The following is a 19,114-nucleotide window of genomic DNA, read 5'->3' on the forward strand; positions in this document are numbered from 1 at the left end:
GCCAAAGAAATATAGTGAGTGTGGTGGTTTGAATGAAAATGGGCTTTACTGGAGGAAGTGTGTCCAGTGGCTCACTGCCTCTTCCCGCTACCTATATATCCAGATGTAGAACTCTATGCCTGGTACGCCACCGTGTCCTGCCATGATGATAATGGATAAATCTCTGAAATTGCAAGCCAGCCCCAATAAATGTTTTCCTTTATAAGAGTTACCATGGTCATGGTGTCTCTTCATAGCTACAGAAACCCTAAAACAGTGAGCCCTTGTCTCAAAAAAAATTATAATATTAAGTAGGCAGATTTTTAAGGAAATTTTGCACTTATCACTCCCAATCATGATAAAGGAAAATACTAATTTGAGACAAGATGAAGTATAAATCTTAGTAAAAAGGCCTGAGAGCATGGCAATAAATGTGAAAATACTACATATTTCTCTAACATTTTAGAGAAAGCTGTTTGCTTCTCAGAGTGTGTAAAATGAAGCTAATCCATAATTATATAAGCACAATAACTTAAATACATGACAAACTACATCACTTCTTGCCACTTATCTTCAGTGTTAAATTACTAATCATTTTATAAGTAGGAGTGCTAGTTTGGATGTAATTGGCCTCCAAAAGCTCATGGTGAATGGCACCATTAGAAAGTGTGGTTTTGTTGGTGTTGGAATGGCCTTCAAAGGGAGGAAGTGTATCACTGTGGTGTGGGCTCTGAGGTCTCATATGCTCAAGCCATGCGCAGTGTCTCAGATAACTTCCTGCTGCCTGCTGATCAAGAAGCATCTCCTCCTCAGCAGCTCCAGCACCAAGCCTGCATGCCATCATGTCCCACCATGATGATAATGGACTAAACCTCTGAAACTTAAGTCACCCAATTAAATGTTTCCCTTTATAAGAGTTGCTATGGTCATAGTGTCTCTTCACAGCCAGAGAAACCCTAAGACAGTAGGTATAAACCAAATTCCTTATATGACAAAGAAAAAGACAGTGAAGATACAATATATTTCAACAGAATTCCATAGTTTACATTAGCATCTGAGCCAGCTAATTTTTATGTCAACTTGTTGCAAGCTAGAATCAAATGAGATAAGAGAATCTCAACTGAGAAACTGAATGCATAACAGTGGCTCTCAACCTTCCTAAACTGCAACCCTTTAATATAGTAGTTCTTTGTGTTATGGTGACCACCAACCATAAAATTACTTTTGTTTCTACTTCATAACTGCAATTTTGCTATTTTATGAATTGTGATGTAAATTACCTGTGTTTTCTGATGGTCTTAGGTGACCCCTGTGAAAGGGTTGTTTATTTTCCACGAAAGGGGTCATGGCACTCAGGGTTAAGACTGCTCTGAAAGATCAGGCTATAGGCAAGCCTGTGGGGCATTTTCTTAATTAGTGACTGATGTGGAAGGGCCAAGTACATTATGGATGATGCAACCCCTGAGTGCTGGTGGTCCTATATGAAAGCAGGTTGAGCAAGCTATGAGGAGAAAGCTAGTAAGCAATGTTCCTCCATTGTCTGCATCAGCTCCTGCCTCCAGGTTCCTGTCCAGTTTGAGTTACTACTTTGGTTTCCCTTAGTGGACTGAGATTCAGAACTATGTAAGCAAAATAAACTTTTTCCTTCCCAAGTTGCTTCTGGTCATGGTGTTTCATCACAGCCATAGCAACCTCTAAAAATCCAAAATATATTTGATTTCTAAGTCTAGAAAATTTTTCTTAGAAATGTTTTCTAAAAGTTTATTCAGAAATCAAAAAAAATGTACATTTATATGGAATTTTCAGTGTTATGGGATGGGTATCTACAGATAGTCTAACAATTATTATCACCCTTAAAAACTTAAGGGTGAAAAGAAAATGCTAAACACAGCTAATAGCTAAATAATCACCATATCAAAATGAAGAGATTAACAAATTTTTATATGCATATAAAGCTATATAGCATACCTACACTAGTCAATTATACACAATCATTTATTCATGAAAGAATGATTCTGTGTAGTTGCTTTAGCAAAACCAAAATGAAAATAATCTGTGACATTATATTTAACATTTAATTAGCTTTGAGACATTTGGATGATTTATTCGAATCTCATTGATTTAAGACTAGTTAGATCTACTGGCATCTAACCACATCATCCTGATCACTAAATCCACTAGCATGTAATACAGATCATTGTCATCATTTAGAAGAGTCAAAGTGAAGCTTTACTAAAAGTATTTAAAATACTAGAAAAAAGAAAGTTGACAACTTAATTATTTCACGTTCTTTTTTCTTCTACCTATTCTATAGGAAAGATAGCTCAGAGATGCTAAAAAATTCATTAACATTAAAATCTGTTTTCAGGTAAGGAAAGCCCTATATAAATAAGACTGGGGAAATCTGATATCACATATGTACTGAACATCCAGTTAAAAACCTCAGACCAGAGGTGACATAAGTAGACATAGGCCTTCATGATTAAGCTTATAACTGATGCTTTAAAAAAACGATCGGAAGGTAAGTCTTCAAAGGGGCAAAAACAAAACTAAGGATCTGACAACGGGGGCTAGAACCAGTGGTAAAAGCACTGACCTAGCAGGTTCAAGGTCTTAGGTTCAATCCTCAGTACAAAAGAACAAACAGTATTAACAGAAAACACACACTTACCAGACGGAGACATGTATTCTGCATTTGCCCTACACACCACTTTGACAGGCAGATTACACATTTGCAGAAAGGCCTGTAAATGAAGAGCAATATAATAAGCCTGGAAAGAATACACGCATATTTGAAAAGAACTCTTCCTTCTTCATTTCTTTCCTAAATAGTCCATACAATAATATTCCACTGGAAAATGATGAGCAGTTTAAAGCTTCCAAACAAAATTATCATTTTACTTTTTAAAAAAATCTGTCATTAGTAAATATATTTTACTTTAAAAAAATCTGTCATTAGTCAATACATAAACTTAAGACAACTCTATATATTTAAGAAAAAAATTATTCACATTTGTATCACTTTATGTAAGTAAGCAATATTACATATTGCTTTAACTTTAATGGATGACTAATGTCAAAATTTTATTAAGATACTGATAGTTCAATTTTTTTATTCACTGACAGATTGCCATCTTTCTCGTCATACTGGAAAATTCAAAATGTTATTTCTGCTACTCAAAGTTCTTTTCAGTAATCCTCAAAATTCTGACATGTGGTTTTTATGTTAACTAATTCATCAATTAAGATATAAATTGGGCTGGTAGGTGGTGGTGCACACCTTTAATTCCAGCACTACGGAGACAGAGGCAGGCGGATCTCTGAGTTCTAGGCCAGCCAAGGCTACACAACAAAGCCCTGTCTCAAAAGATCTTTAAAAACATATTTAAAATTGGGAGCCAGAGCCCAGTAAATAAAGATGTTTGTCCCCAATCCTGACAACCTGAGTTTGAGCACCCTCCAAAACCCACATTACGATACAGTACATGCAAAACCAGAATGTTCTATAGCTGTCTTCTCTTAAAAGCTTATGCTTTGGAAGAATTTTTTATGATTAAAAAATATATAAACTGGGTGTGGTGGCACACGCCTTTAGTTCCAGTACTCGGCGGGCAGGTGGATCTCTGAGTTTGAGGCCAGCATGGTCTACATGGTGAGTTCCAAAACAGCCAGGGTTACATAGAGACCCTGTCTCAAGTGGGGGGAAAAAAGAAAAACGAAGAAAGAAACAGAAAAAATATTCACATATACAAAATTCTACCTAATCTACTATTTCCTGGGACACTCCAGGTTTGTTCCCAAGTCCTCTTTCATGGCTTTGTGACTTCTCCTCTTACACACTTTCCCAATGTTCTTTCTACACGATAATTCATTTTATTGGGAAACCTTAAGTTACTGTAGTTCTAATTCCCATACACACTTTAGAAGGGGGAAAAGCTTTTCTTATTTTCACAAGTTGATGAAATTATAATAAAAATATTCAAATGTGAGTTGCCATAAATTACTTCATTAGCAAGGCTATTATTTATCATATATTGAAATTAAGGATAGAACAGCCAGCTTATACACAATGCAAATTTCTCAAGAGCTGTTTCCTAGGATTCCTTCTCCATTTTGGATTGAAAATCAATACAGAACATGAACAACATTCTAAAAAAAAACTCTGAATTACCCATTTGTAAAACTAAGGTAAGACTGTCCCAGGCCAGTCTGGGTTACATTACAAGACCCTATCTTGTTACAAGACCCTGTCTCAATAAAATAAAATAAAACTCTCTATTTTAATTTAAAAGTATGTCAATTAAGCCGGGTGATGGTGGCACATGCCTTTAATCCCAGCACTAGGGAGGCAGAAGTAGGCGGATCTCTGTGAGTTCAAAGCCAGCCTGGTCTTTAAGAGCTAGTTCCAGGACAGGCTCCAAAGCTACACAGAGAAACCCTGTCTCAAAACACCAAAATAAAATAAAACAATAAAAAAGTACATCAATTAAAATTGTAGTCCTCTAGAAATGTAGATGTGCTTCCCTGAAAAAAGAAATCCCCTTTACTCACAGCGTGAGTAAAGTTTTGTAATTTATGTATATCTGATCTCCCCAAGCAAAAGAATGCTTTAGAAAGCCAAAGAAATGAGAGGGGGAGGGAAATGGGAGGAGGGGAGGAGGTGTAAAATCTGTATAATAATAATAATAATAATAATAATAATAATAATAATAATAATAGAAGCAAAAAAAGCCAAAGAAAGTAATTTGCTTTTTTTTTGTATTTCTGCTGGTTTCCTTACAATCTCCTTCATTTTCCCTTCAACTGGCTTATAATATTGTAGTATTTGATGCCAAGCACTTGACATTGCTTATTTTGCAATGTTATCTGGGTACACCAATCGAAGTGGGCAAGAGTTTACTGTGGCAGATACCGTTATCTGCCCTACCCTCACCCATCCATATTCTCCCCTTTCCTGGAGGTGGGAGAAGTCTCAGCAGCAGATACTAAGTGCAAGTTCCGGGACTCCATCTGAACACTACCAAAGGCACACGGTAGATGGAAACAGACAGAATCAGAAGAAACTACAGAAAAGGCGGAGAGGAGCACCTATCAGCAACCTTTCATACTGTAACACAAAGAAGGGAGAGATCAACGATGGTGACTGCAAACTGATTTCAGGAACAGGAAAAAGACTAGGGTCAAGGAGACAGCTCAGTGAGTGAAGTTCAGATCAAACTTGAGGACATGATTTTGGATGCGGGGGTTCCACATAAAAAGCCAAGCAGAGGGTAACTCCACCTCAGGGTAGGAGGAAGAGGGAAAGCAGAGCCCTCGAACTTCCTGACCACTGGTCCAGCCACTCAATGAGTTTCAGGTTCAGTGAGAAACCCTCTCTCAAAAAATAAGGTGGAGATGGCCACAGTGGCCCGTGATTTTAATTTCAGAACTCAAGATGCAGAACTATCTCTGAATTTAAGATCAGCCTAGTCTACGTAAGACATTTCAGGATTGCTAGGATTACTACAGTGAGCCCCTGAATCAAAATAAAAATAGAATAAAAAATAAAAAAGCGGAACGTGACACCTGACATCAACCTCTGATCTCCACACACATGCTTCCAACATGAACATGTAAACACACAAAAAACACAAGAAAATGAGAATGTACTCATATTAACTGTGAAATATGAAGGGAGATTTATTGAGAACAAAAGTCTAGGAGAGACTAAGGCCTTCAACAAAGCAAGAGTTTGAAATAATTTAGTTCTTTTCAAAGACCTGAATATTCAACTGTTAATTAGCAACCATCAATACCATACAAAATGGTACATATGGTATGAAACTGTACTACATACAATAGTAAATTATATATATAGTAGAATCAATATTCCATAGAACTTTAGTTCATTTTTAAAAAGGCAGAATATATTGTAGTACAATCAAAACTATACTTCAAATTTTTGCTTTTTAATAAAAAAACTGAATTAATTTTGACCAATTTAATGGCACTCAACATACAAACCTCAACTGAGGGCATGATTCTTCTTAGACAAAGATTAATTTTGTAACATAAGCACATTTATTCTTCATCAGTAGTTCAGAAGTAATTTCTGAATTCATCTAGAGTTTACAAAGAAGCTTGATATTACAGAGAACTTCTACTCAAATATTAAATGTAAAAAACAAAGCATTACCATGATTATCTTCAACATGTAAAAACTTCAAAGGGAAAGGAAACTCTGACTTAACTAAGTACTTTTGTACTCTCTCTGTAAAATGGAAGGGAACTGACGTTCCAAAACAGTACTTTTGCCTTCTACATTTCTATAATATGTTTAATGGGGGAGGCAGTGCACACGTGTAAGGGTACCCATGGAGGTCAGAGGTTACAGATCCAGATCCCAATAGAGCTTGAGTCACAGGTAGATGTGAACCGTCCACCACTAAGAACTTAACTAAAAGAATAGGATGAGTTTTTAACCACATAGGCATCTCCAGCTCTTCATTTTTATTTTAATCTAAAACTCCAAATAATAGTTATGAAACATCAACCAAAAACACATTTTGTTTTTTATTTGAAGTAGAAATATTTATCTTTATTCTTAGCTGAGAAAAATGTAGTCTTGGTTATAACAATGAATAAGCAAACTCAACCTCTTATTCTTCAGTTGGACACTTAATTCCGAAGCAACTCAAAGAAAGCACACCATGAAACAACTTCCTTAGCATATCCTATGCCAATGTTTTATAACCAGGCTGTCCAATATGGTAATCACTAGTGACAAGTTGCTAATTAGGTTAAATTTAAGTTTAATAATATTGTACAAAATTTTAAAATCAGTTTCTCAGGCAATCTAGTCTTTTTTTCATATTCAAGAGGCACCTGTGCCTAAGGGTCTATTTATTACATTTATTATACAACACAAATATCAAACTTCTGTGGGATAGGGTAATGGGTGCGGGATAGCATGAGTTTATAACAACATGGGTAGCCAGTACATAAGAGAATGAGGCATGAAAAGCTGACATTATCTGGAAGTGATTAACATTATAAAAACAATCTACAAAACTGGGAGAGATGCCTCAGCAGCATCCCAGATAATATGTCCATCACATTTCAAGTCTTTATTGCCAAATATACTAGCAATATTCCAGAAGGGAGCATGAGAAAAAAATGGTTAAATTAAATTTAAAAACCACTGGGCAGTGGTGGTGCACACCTTTAGTCCCAGCACTCAGGGAGGCAGAGGCAGGCGGGTCTCTGTGAGTCCGAGGTCAGCCTGGTCTACAGAATTAGTCTTTTTCTATGTTTCACTGCTTTATACTTCTTTTGCTTAATTTTCCCTTAAGGTTTATCTTCATCTATATGTAATTTTAATAGGCACATGCTGTCTGTATCTTTTTCTATTCTAATTTTGGTTGCTTTTATAAAGAATCTATTTTTTCAAAGCTCTCAGATGTTGATGTATCTAAAGTTGAGCTAAATATTGCAGTAATAGCTTTTATGAGAGTGTGTACTAAGGATGGTTCTATTCTCTCATGTAATCTGTCTTCATATGTGCTCTTAAATGTCATTTTCATGCTTTGGTAACAGATTTGCTCTATATAAAGCGTATTTCTTATTATATTTTATTATTTGCTTATTGAGTTATGATTTCTGATTACAAATAGCTAAATTTTCTGTTAGTTTTCTAAACCAATGCCTGCTTTATTAATAGGTATAAGTATTGATTTCTTAAAACACTAATTAATAGGTGGGTTTAATTAAAAGCACTAAACTTTGGAATCAGAGAATTAAAAGATGCTAATCCTTATCGTAGCTTGTCAGTACTTTTCAAGAACTTACTGTAGATAAAGGATAGGTAGTAAAGACAGTCATGGTCTGTAGGTACTGACGGAACTAACATTTTGAAGGGAGAGGTCTTTTATCTGCATGATTTTGATAAATTATGAAGTAAAAATTTGTCAGTACCGTATGTTTATTTACTTGTTTTTGTTTTGTTAGAAAAGATTATATAGTAATGTGTGTTGAAAATCAATCATTCCCTTTCTCCTTCAGCTCTTTACCAGTATTAGTACTGTAAGACAAACTGTGTCCGAGGACTCACTTCTGCTGAGGTGTCCCTGGGGTCAAGATCCACAATGACTTGGGACAGAAGAAGGGAAAAGTTGATGAATTCCCATTTTGTGGCCGCTTAGTGTCAGATGAGTATGAGCACCGCTCTTCCACAGCCCCGGAGGCTGCCCGTCTTTGTGCCAACGAATGCATGGTGAAGAGCTGTGGTGAGGGAGGATGGCTTTCATATTCGAGGGGCCCCACCCTTTACTTGTCATCCACATGAACAAGATGGCGTCCTGTCCTGGTCTGACTGGCTCCGGACAGGTATGCACAGTGCCTTGGGAAGCCCCAGGTCACGGTGGCCAAGGTGAACCAGACTACAGAATAAGGACACATGTGACTGAGGCTCTGCCAAGTTTACGTTCCCTGGCTGCCAGAAGATCCACATCTTAAGAGATGTGGGGCGTCACCAAGCTTAATGCCGTGAGTTTGCAGACATGGTTGCTGAGAAGCAGCTCGTTCCTAATAACATCAAATATATCAGCAATATATTGGTCCCTTGCATTTCTGAGGGAGTCCACAGTACTCTCCTGTACCCTCCCAAATCATGTTCGGTAATAAATCTCAAATCCAGTCAAAAGCAAAAACAAAAACACAAAACAAAAACAAAAACAAAAAACAAAAAAACCCACCAGCAGCACAGCTGGCACTCACTGGATGGGGTGAAGTTTGGAAGACGAAGTGTCTTCTACAGTCTAAGAAGAGATGTAAAGTTTTGTTACAGTTCCAACTGAAAAAAAAAAAAACCATAATAAAAAAAATCTATTTTTTATTAGCTAAATAGATTAGGTAGGGACAGATAATATACTCACTTCATTTCAGCTAAGTAATTCTAACACAGCCCTGGACATTTAGCAGCTAGCTCTTTCTTCTCCCATACCTGAAGATATGTTAACATCTTGTCTTAGACGTTAAACACTAATTAATACTCTCTAATGTACATTTCAGCAGTAAATCAGCCAAGTGACAGGAAAATGTTAAAGTAAACCAAAATTTTAAATAATTTTCTTTAATTAAACTTTTAAGACTGAGGACAGCTTAGTACGACCTCTGCCATCACACAGAGTACGTTAACAAAGATGCTCAGGGCAGTGACACAGCCGCACTGCCCACCTCAGGACCAAGCTTCTCTTCCGGTCATCACCACATCCAAACCCTGCATGTGAGAACTCTATAAAGCGTATTCTCAATCATGCAATGCCACTTTCACGGCACAAAGTGGAAATGATTCTGGTTTTAATTCCTATCCTGTTTCACCAGAACACAAAGGAAAATCAGTGCCGATAACTGAAGAGTTATTTTCCACTTTACTGAAGAGAGATGTCTTAAAATTAAAAACCATGAAGAAATCTACCCACAAAATAATTCGTTATACATCAAACAGCTTCAGACCCCATAATTGAAATGATGTATCTAAGGTTAAAAATGAGAAGTGTTAGGTATCATTCTTAGAGAGACATATTAAATTCCTAATACAGTTACAATAATAGCGCTATTTGTAGTTTAACATAAATTAAGACCATAATTATATTTGTGACTATTTTAAACAAAATAACAAATTCCTTTGTACCTGTGAATGTAATTTATAGCAAAGCCAAGTTCATTTTCCAAACCAATCTATTTCACACTGCAGAGGTACTCTGGTATAACAGTATAATGTAATTCTTATGGAATGTTGAAAGAGTAGATTCACTAAAAGCACAGAAGAGGTTTGAAGATAAATGAAGATGCTATTCATTCAAGGGTAATTTCATCTTAGAACTATATGAAAGATGTTTCACTCACACTGGATAGTGTATGGTCTCAATTTTAAGTGTGTTTTCAGCTCAAATACAATACTGCTAGATCGATTATGCTGATACTGTACATCTAATAATGAAGAATGCTAGCTACTAAAAAATAGATTGTCTTCTTCTTACCACTATGTCTTCATTGTTCTATTTAACTGCAACAAACGTTAACATACAGTTTGCTATTTACCTTTTAAAGAAACAAGCAAAAAAGTGATACTTTAAACTTATAATTTCTCAGAGACTTATAGAAACATGGACTTTTAATGGGTTAAATAAATATTTGCATTAGAAAATATTAGCTGGTATAAACTATTTCACAAATTACTAAAAATGACAACTTACCTACCTACTTTATTTTGAATATGCAATACTTCACGGCTGCAAATCCTACAAGACTAGTTCAGATGTTTTACACATCATATCATTCATGTGCTAAAGAACTAATATGATATTGAAATTGTTTCACTGTTAAGTTCTGTTTACTATATAAATTCAGTTTTATTTTAGAACATATTTTATACTTATACTTTATACTTCATAATTTATGTTAGATGTTTTAAGTGTAACTTACCATCTTCACCTAATTAATGCAATATAAAACAACAAATCTGAAGAACTTAAATTCAGTGATAGCAAGGAAACATCTACAGCCTTCATCTTGTTAATCTTGGAATACTGAAAAGGGCTGCTGTTGCTATGTTCTCTTCCTTAGTTGTTACTGCCTTCTCCTAACTCTGAAAGTAAATACAAAACCTCATTTTACAGAGTATGGTCAAAGTGAGGACAGACTTTGAAATCTTTAAATTCATCTTTTATGAAACTATAAAGCAGCTTTAATTTTTGAATATTTTCCATAAAATAGTATTTTATTCGTTCTCTATTAAAATATATCAAATGACAGCATCCTAGCAGTATTCCCATCAGGTTTAAGTTTGCACTTCATAATGACTATAACAACTTGTTTAAAACAAAAATGTATGCACTCCAATCAAATACTCAAGATTATTTCACCTAAAATTCTTCAGGCAAGCTGTCTACCCTTGCCATTTATCTAAATGACTTGACAAGGAGCTAGTCTCATACATTTTCCAATTCAACAACTGACTTGAAATCCAAAGAAAAAAGGTACTTACTCCTCACTACTCAACCCCAAAGATTACATTAGGATATGACCGTTTAATCACTAATAAATACTTCAACCTACAAAGCTTCATTTGTTAAAAGATAAAAGCAAGGGTCAGTTTAAGTAAATATCAGCCCATCTGATATGTTAGTGTTCACAGCATTAATGATGCCTATAAAAACTTTGAATTTTTGACAATATAATCAACAGAAAAAAATAGTTTTTGTTATCATTTTTATTTTCTCATTTTTAGTTATTTACTCACAAAATCCAAGAAAAATAAAAAAGATTAAATGAAACATAGACATTATTTTTAATCTGAACTTAAATGTCATTCTTAATGTTTAAGTGCTACTTTTTCATGCAGAATTCTAATAATGATTATTTGTCTGTGACACTAAAAAAATTCCAATTTTATAGACTCTATATTCAGACACAAAAACAGCTAGGTTGTTTACATTGGCTTCATATATATTAAATGAAATTATTTCTACACCTCACTAGAAAGTATTACCTTATTATATATGTGTGTGTGTATACTTATATATATATGAAAATATTCTCAAAACAAGTATATAAATCTTTAAAGTCAAAACAGGCATTAATTCTCTGTTTAACCTCTTCTATTTCCATAGCTTCAATTTTTTCAAAAGAACTTTTCACTACCTAAGAAGCTTAATAATAACATAAGAATGTCTTTGCTACATTTCCAAATCCCAAAAACTGAGACGTTTATCTTTTATAACTTAATGTAAATTGTAATATGCTAGGAAATGCAAGAAATAATGTATAATTAAAAATTCACTTTTTGTGGGGCAGTGGTGGTGCACGCCTTTAATCTCAGCACTTGGGCGGCAGCAGCAGACGGATCTCAGTGAGTTCGAGGCCAGCCTGGTCCAAGGAGTTAGTTCCGGGACAGTCAGGACTGTTACATAGAGAAACTCTGACTCAAAAAACAAAGTACAAATTCACTTACTAGCAGGGCAGTGGTAGCACACGCCTTTAATTCCAGCACTCAGAAGGCAAAGGCAGGTGGATCTCTTGAGTTCGAGGGCCAGTTGGGTCTACAGAGTGAGTCCAGGACAGCCAGGGCTTCTGGGGATGCGGGGGTCATGTATTATTAGGCCAACAGCTGAACCTCCCTGCCTCACTCACCACTCCTCTCTGTGGGGAAGTGGAAACTGTAATGACACCAACTCCAGGGGATCGTTATGGAGGGGAGGGCCCTTCTGACATGTAACTCGCACAGCACTGGCCTCATAGGAGGATTAAACTAATCAAAACGACGTGCTCAGCACAAAGTCGCCCACACACAGAACTTAACCGATATGGATGGAGGCTTTCTGTTTTCCTCCATAATTGGTGGGTTCTGTGTCCTTAGAAAGACCAGCTCTGAACTTTAAGGATGTCTACTTTTTGTGTTGTGTTTCCCGGCTTTGTTGTTGGCTGCTTTAAGACTAGGTCTCACATATAGCCTAGGCTGGCCTGAAACTCATCTAGCCACAGCTGGGCTTGAATTATGATGATTCTTCTGCCTCAGTTTCCAAAACGCTAGGATTATGGGTATGTGCCACATCTTGATTTGTTTCTTTTTTTTTCATGTGTGTGGGTGTTTTGCATGTATATCTTTGCACCATGTGATGCATGGAACTAGAGATACAGCTACTGTGAGCCACCATGTGGATGCTGGCAACTGAGAGCAGCCAGTGCTCTCAACCTCTAAGACATCTCTCTAGTCCCACATTTTAAAAAAGGGTAATAGTAGCACCCTGCATTGGGCTATGGTAAGACTTAATCGTAATACTTTACATAAAAGCTTTCGGTAGAGTTGGTTATACACAAACATATTTAATACTAAATTTTAAAACAAATCTAAATATTCTTAAATAACATTAGGATTATGCATTGAATATTAACATATTTGACATAGCATGAAAACATGCTCCAGTGCACAGCCTCATGCCCATAAATATATGGGCAGCAGAAACTGGACTTGGTGGGTAACAAAAAGGACAAGAGGACAAGAGGCTGGGAAAGTGTGAGGATGGGAAATGGATCTGGGGAAGGCTGGGGAAGGAGTAGTAGGGTCAACATGAACAAAATCCATGTATGAAATTAGCAAAGAATTCATAAAGTCCTGTATTTAATGTGGTTATAAAATTATTAATGTTAATGTTCCCTTTAAAACCTTATATATATTTATTCCCAATAGTGTTCTTTAGGCATTATCAAGCCTGTAAGCTTCTAATTATCTTGTTGAAACTGATTAAATGTATTTCTGCCAAGAATCAGAACAGAAGGAAAATAATCAGCATCCCCTGCATATTTATAACACTCCAAGTATCTTTCTAAATGTTTTAAATATGTTAATCCATTTGATTCCCATTTGCCAATGGGACAGTAACTACCTTATGTCTATTTTACAAAGGAAGAAACTTGAAACAGAGTTCTTAAAGCATACCGTCCTTGGAACAGAGATAAACTACCCATTTCTCTTTGTGGAATTTGCTATAAAATAATATATATATATATATTACATATAAAATATCTGTATCTACTGTTTCTAACTGAAACAGTACAGACAAAACTTCTTTCGTGCTGTTTTTGTTGAGACAGGGTCTCTCTGTGTAGCTCTGGCAGTCCTGGAACTCACTATGTAGCCCATACCAAACAAGGTATGCCCGCCTCTGCCTCCTGAGTGCTAAGAATAAAGGAATAAAGTACACATCCAGAACTTTTTACTTTTTAAAAAACTTTTTTTGGTGTGAAAAGCTTAAGAATTCCTAGGTATTCATATTCACTTGTTCATGCTGTATTTCTAAACTAGCACTGTACAAGTGCCAGCAGTCAATATGCCTGAGCGTATGACTAGCACAAACAGACATATTTTATGTGTACACATTAGATTTTGAATTTAATTTGAAGAAAGTAAAACAAATTTTCTATTGATTTTATGATATTTTGATATGCTGGGCTAAGTAAAACATTACTAAAATTAACTACTTTTTTAATGAGGCTACTAGAAATTTTGAATTACTTAGTAGCTAGTATCTACTGGATAGGTGGTCTAAGTTTGGAGAGTAAGAAACAATAATAATGGAATTATCAGATTTGTTTTATAAATCACTATAAGCCTAAACCCCTCAAAGCAGCACTTTAAAATGAGAACTGTCTCTACACGCGTGTGTGGTGTTACACAAACACTGAGCCCACGAGAGCATATCAGACTGACTTTTCACCACAGTCAGCAATCATGAGCACATTACGACCAAGCAGCACTCAGGTAAGCCTAAACTTGTAGACAGATGATACAGAGACAGCAGATCACAGGGGAACTGATCACCGGGAAGAAAATTATTTTCTTTTAAACTGAAGTCATAAAGGTGCCTACCATTAAAAATAGTCAAGCAGTTAGCTTTCAGAATATAATAAACACCTGCCTATGTGATTAAGTAAATTTGAATTTCCTGATGGCATAATTGGTGGACTATTAAAATGTCTAATGTTTTATATCTGGTATATTCTAGAAAATAAACAGTTTATAGATACTCGTCACGTTGTTTTGATCAATTTTATACATCAGACATAAAGCCTTTAGCTCATTCTTCTAAACAGATGCTGTTGCTCTATATAGAAGAAAATTACTCCATAAAGTTTATATCAGATATGAGAGAAAGTCACATTTATAGTCATGGCTACTATCAGCTGTCAAGTCAAAGAATATTGAAGAAAACCAAGAATTTTTAATATATGCTGGTTAATTTATCATCTAAGTGACATATGTAGGATAAAAATTTGAAATGGTTAAGCGAAATTCAATTATTTTAAAAGGTCTTTTTTGGTGTTATTTTCAGCTGCAACTGTGATTTGAGAAACTACGGTGAGAAAACAAATTAAAAGGAAACATAACAACAACAATGTATACCAAGCTGGATCTTTTTATTTCCCCTTCCAAGGAAAACTTAAACATCAATTTTTAAAAAGGTAATATTCTGCTATTTTGCTTTTACAGAAACTTGACACCCTTTACATCTGGAACTGGGGAGCTCACGGTAGAACTGACCTACCCGCTGCAGAACAGCCAGTGCAGCCGTCTGGAGTCCACCATAGTGACATCCAACGGATTCCTCCAACAGCCCTGACAACCATGCGCTTAACCACTGTCGTGCCCTCGAGGAGCCAAACTCTCCCTAGCTGAGAATCATTAGTCTATTCCTACCCAAAATTCTGTCCTATTTGTCCAAAATTAATTACTGCAGTACTCTCTACGATAATATTATTTCATCTTAAGGGCTCTTTGTAAGGAATCCCTAGATGACTTCACTAAGGAGTAAACCTACTGAAATACATACAAAATAGCCTGGGCACATTTCTTTTACTGCACGCACTAGAAGATTTTTCTAAGGAAAAAATGTTAATTAGCTTTGTTAAATCCTTAAAGTGCTACCGCCCAAACGGCAATTAAAAGGGGTCAAGAAACATTGCTTCAACTAAAATAGTCACTATGCTCTGAAGCTATCTTTTCAAATATAAAGACTGAAAATATTATTTTATATACAGCAAATAATTTATTTGTGCAGTCATTTATCAGGCAAGATTGCTTCACCACACTAAGAAACCATTTACACAATATTGGGTGCATTCTTTATTCCAGGCAGCTATGCTTTGTGTGTCTGTGTGTCTGTGTGTGTCTGTGTAAAATGTTAAATTCCGCGTATCTCACAAAAGTTGTACAAAGGCTATGTGTGTGTGTGTGTGTGTATTGCACATAACTGAAAATTTATTTATCAAAAGTTAAGATAAAAATAAATAGAATTTAAAGACAAAATAAAGGCAAAAGTTATAATTTATATTCTTGGTAAAAGATAGATATAAGACAAATGTAAAAGAAACATAATAGATCCATCAAGTAATAAATTTCTGTCCAAGCACATTTCTTCCAATCTTTTCTTTCCTTCTCTGCCTTAAAACAAAGATGAACTGAATACCATACCATCTACAGCCTCACTGAATGACAATACCAGACACTGGTATTAAACCCAGTGGTTATCAAATTAAATAAAAAATATAATGAGATGACCTAAAATTAAATGCTTAGCATTACACCTGCAATCGACAAAAGCTTGATAAATACTTTCTCTCCTCCCTTTCTCTTTGTCCTCAGGAGCCCAGCCTCACCTCCAACAGATGTCACACATTACAGACCCTTTACATGCTGTACAGCCAATCTTCTGTGTGCTGCGATCTACAGAAGCTAAGGACCTCAGCAGCCGAATATATAAAATATTTATTTAATTTTATAACCTACAGAAACATTTACTTTTTTCAAGTAAACAATTCTCCACGTATTCCATAGCACAGTTTTAAATTCACACTGCCAAAAATCTTTTTTTGGATTATACAACGTAACATTAAATTTAAAAAGCAATTGCACTCAATAAGTGGACTGGGAATAATAAACACACATACAATCAATAAGTATATGAGGAATAGCTAGAAAGAATCAATCTGCTTCAAAACTAACAGACAGAATTAAGTTAGCATGTGTATAATAAGCAGAATGATGATTAAAATCTGTAGCAAATAACTCTTTACAAAAAAATTAGAAAATAATTCTGAGTATGTAAGTAAAATTATTACTCCAAATAAAATAGTGTATCTAACCAAAAACAAAACAACTGCTAAGATAGAATGTGTCTTCCACTTAAAAGTAATTTTGCTTAAAGGAATGGATAATGAAGTATATTTTACATACTGACAACTGAAAATACTGTAAAAAATTATACTTCACAGAAGAATAAGATTATACCAATAATGGTTAAGTCATACAGAAAAACTCTAAACATACAATATCAGACTTTCAGTAGGGGGTGGAGTACAACTCAAAATGATATACATCCTCTAGCACAAAGAACAAAATTACATTATTTACATATTTACCTGCACAGCAAGAGATGCTGCATTGTCAGAAAGCAAAATTTGCTCCCCTGTGGAAACATAAAGAAAGGTCTGAGTCCAAAGTTTAACTGCTAAATAAGCAAAATATATTAAATATTGTAAGTTATTTCTATTTTAAAAAGAGATATCCTACACTAAAGCAATTATGAAGCTTTATATCAGTGCTGCCATGTAACAGTTTCAATTAAATTATCATGTGTAAGTCATGATAAAATAGGGACGTTCTAAAATTATCTGATCATTTATCTCATTTTTTCAGCCATTAAAATTACTTATTTAAAAACATCCATTTTTACAACTTAAAAAAGTATTTTTTTCTTTTCATTAAAATGATCTAAAATAGTATCTGTTCAAATCTCTCTAGTTTAAAGTAAAAGTATTCACAACCACATAAACCAGCTTACAGTTAATATTGCTCTGTGTGTCTAGGTCTGTCACACAAAAGAAAGATGACAAGTTCGCTGCAATAAAAATTCCATGCTTAGAAGACGGGGGCTGCTGCCTATTAGTCTTCATTACTTTGCAGTCTTCTGACAACTGTAGCAGGCTGCTGAGCCCCAAATGGGGTCCATAATGTGATCTGATGATATATGAAGAGCTGCTAAAGGGAGCCTGAACCATCCTAGCCTATACATTTTAACAGTTCCTTTTTACTGAGAGCCCACTTTACCACAGGACTTGGAAAATCTGCTGTCTCAGCTATTGGTGCAGTAAATCTGCCAAGTGCTCCTGCAACCACATCATTTTACACTGCCTATAGCAGCCAATATAATGAGTCAATAATAAACTAAGGACCTTATAGGCTATGAATAGTTGGTTTACCTAGCAGATACAAGTTTAGGCAAAACCTCATAGACAAATTATACAAGGGAATCCCTTCTTTGTATTTTATATTCTCGTTGCAAAAAATTGGATTAGTACATTTGGGGGATGCAGCGAGTTTCGTTTGTTTATTTGGCTGGTCAGCTGGTTCAGTTTAGCTTGGGGGTTTATTGTTGGTTATAAGTATATTTTAACACAAAGCCATTTTAATTGTGAATAAGAACCTACCTCTCAGTTGCTGATATAAGGTGGCATTTTCAGGCCAAGGTTCTGTGGCTGCAGAAACAAGGCAACAATAATCAGGCACATGGGGCAAAAGTATATCAATACTCAGCCAAATCCATCAGTGTGTACACTGGAAAGCATTTAAAATCTATTATTAAGGTGACACTTAACTACAGCAATGAATCATACTGCCTTAGACCATAGGATAGCCTACTTAAGAAGGCTAGACTATTTTAATGTTTATTGTGTGGTGATAAGGTTTTTCATAGAAAAAGAAGGACTATCTTGTCCAATTAAAATAAAATTAGCTTCCTTAAAAATAGCTATATGCAAAATGTTTATACATACAAAATACTAGTATTTTATTCAGCACGAAAAAATTATGTTGAGAACATTTTACTGTAAGCTTTTCAAAAAGTAAACTTTCCCTCACTAGATGAAAGAAAACACACATCTGTTAACAACCTGTCCACCTTTCCTTTTTTTAAAAGTAGTACTGCAAAAACATAGGAATCCCAGTGAACATTAAAAGGCTCTACTGCCTTGACTCCAGGACTGCCACCCTACAAAATGATAAACATTAATGCATCATACGCATTAAGAATTACAAGGTGAAACAAAGTCAGTAAAACTAATTTTAAGCCTGATAATGAACCTTGACCTTGACCCTTACTCTCTCATCCACACAAGATTGCAGCTGTAAGGTGAAGCCAGCTATAAATCCATCAGTGCTAAGTGATGGAGGAGGGTCATCTGTCTATGTGTTACTTTCATTGGTTAATAAAGAAACTGTCTTGGCCCTTTAATAGGACAGAAAATTAGGTAGGCGGAGTAAAAAGAACAGAATGCTGGGAGGAAGAAGGCAGTGAGGCAGATGCCTCAGGCAGATGCCATGCCTCTCCTCTGAGCCATGCCTCTCCTCTGAGACTGACGCAGGTTAAGATCTTTCCCGGTAAGCCACCACCTTGTGGTGCTACACAGATTACTAAATATGGGTTAAAGCAAGATAAGAGAATTAGCCAATAAGAGGCTAAAACTAATGGGCCAGGCAGTGTTTAAAAGAACACAGTTTCCGTGTAATTATTTCGGGTAATGCTCGCCAGGTGGCGGGACG

The 19,114-nt window shown here is 35.5% G+C and overlaps 1 protein-coding gene across 3 annotated transcripts in view; it reads right to left on the bottom strand.

Annotated features, from left to right (window-relative positions):
- Mtx2 (metaxin 2) overlaps window positions 1-19,114 on the bottom strand; it is a 48,732-nt gene that overhangs the window by 12,662 nt on the left and 16,956 nt on the right. The window contains exons 1-4 of one of the 3 annotated variants that reach the window (XM_038336689.1): window positions 18,004-18,045; window positions 16,936-16,982; window positions 10,444-10,606; window positions 2,651-2,723 (exon numbers count right to left, since the gene is read on the bottom strand). In XM_038336689.1, coding sequence (XP_038192617.1) covers window positions 2,651-2,723; window positions 10,444-10,446 — 76 coding nt within the window. In that variant the 5' untranslated portion in view covers window positions 10,447-10,606; window positions 16,936-16,982; window positions 18,004-18,045. Of the gene's footprint in view, window positions 1-2,650; window positions 2,724-8,711; window positions 8,732-10,443; window positions 10,607-16,935; window positions 16,983-18,003; window positions 18,052-19,114 lie in introns of those variants that run through there. The other 2 variants (XM_038336688.1, XM_038336690.1) reach the window with 2 other exon arrangements.

Source organism: Arvicola amphibius, chromosome 7 (genome assembly GCF_903992535.2).
Source record: "Arvicola amphibius chromosome 7, mArvAmp1.2, whole genome shotgun sequence".
Taxonomy (NCBI): domain Eukaryota; kingdom Metazoa; phylum Chordata; class Mammalia; order Rodentia; family Cricetidae; genus Arvicola; species Arvicola amphibius.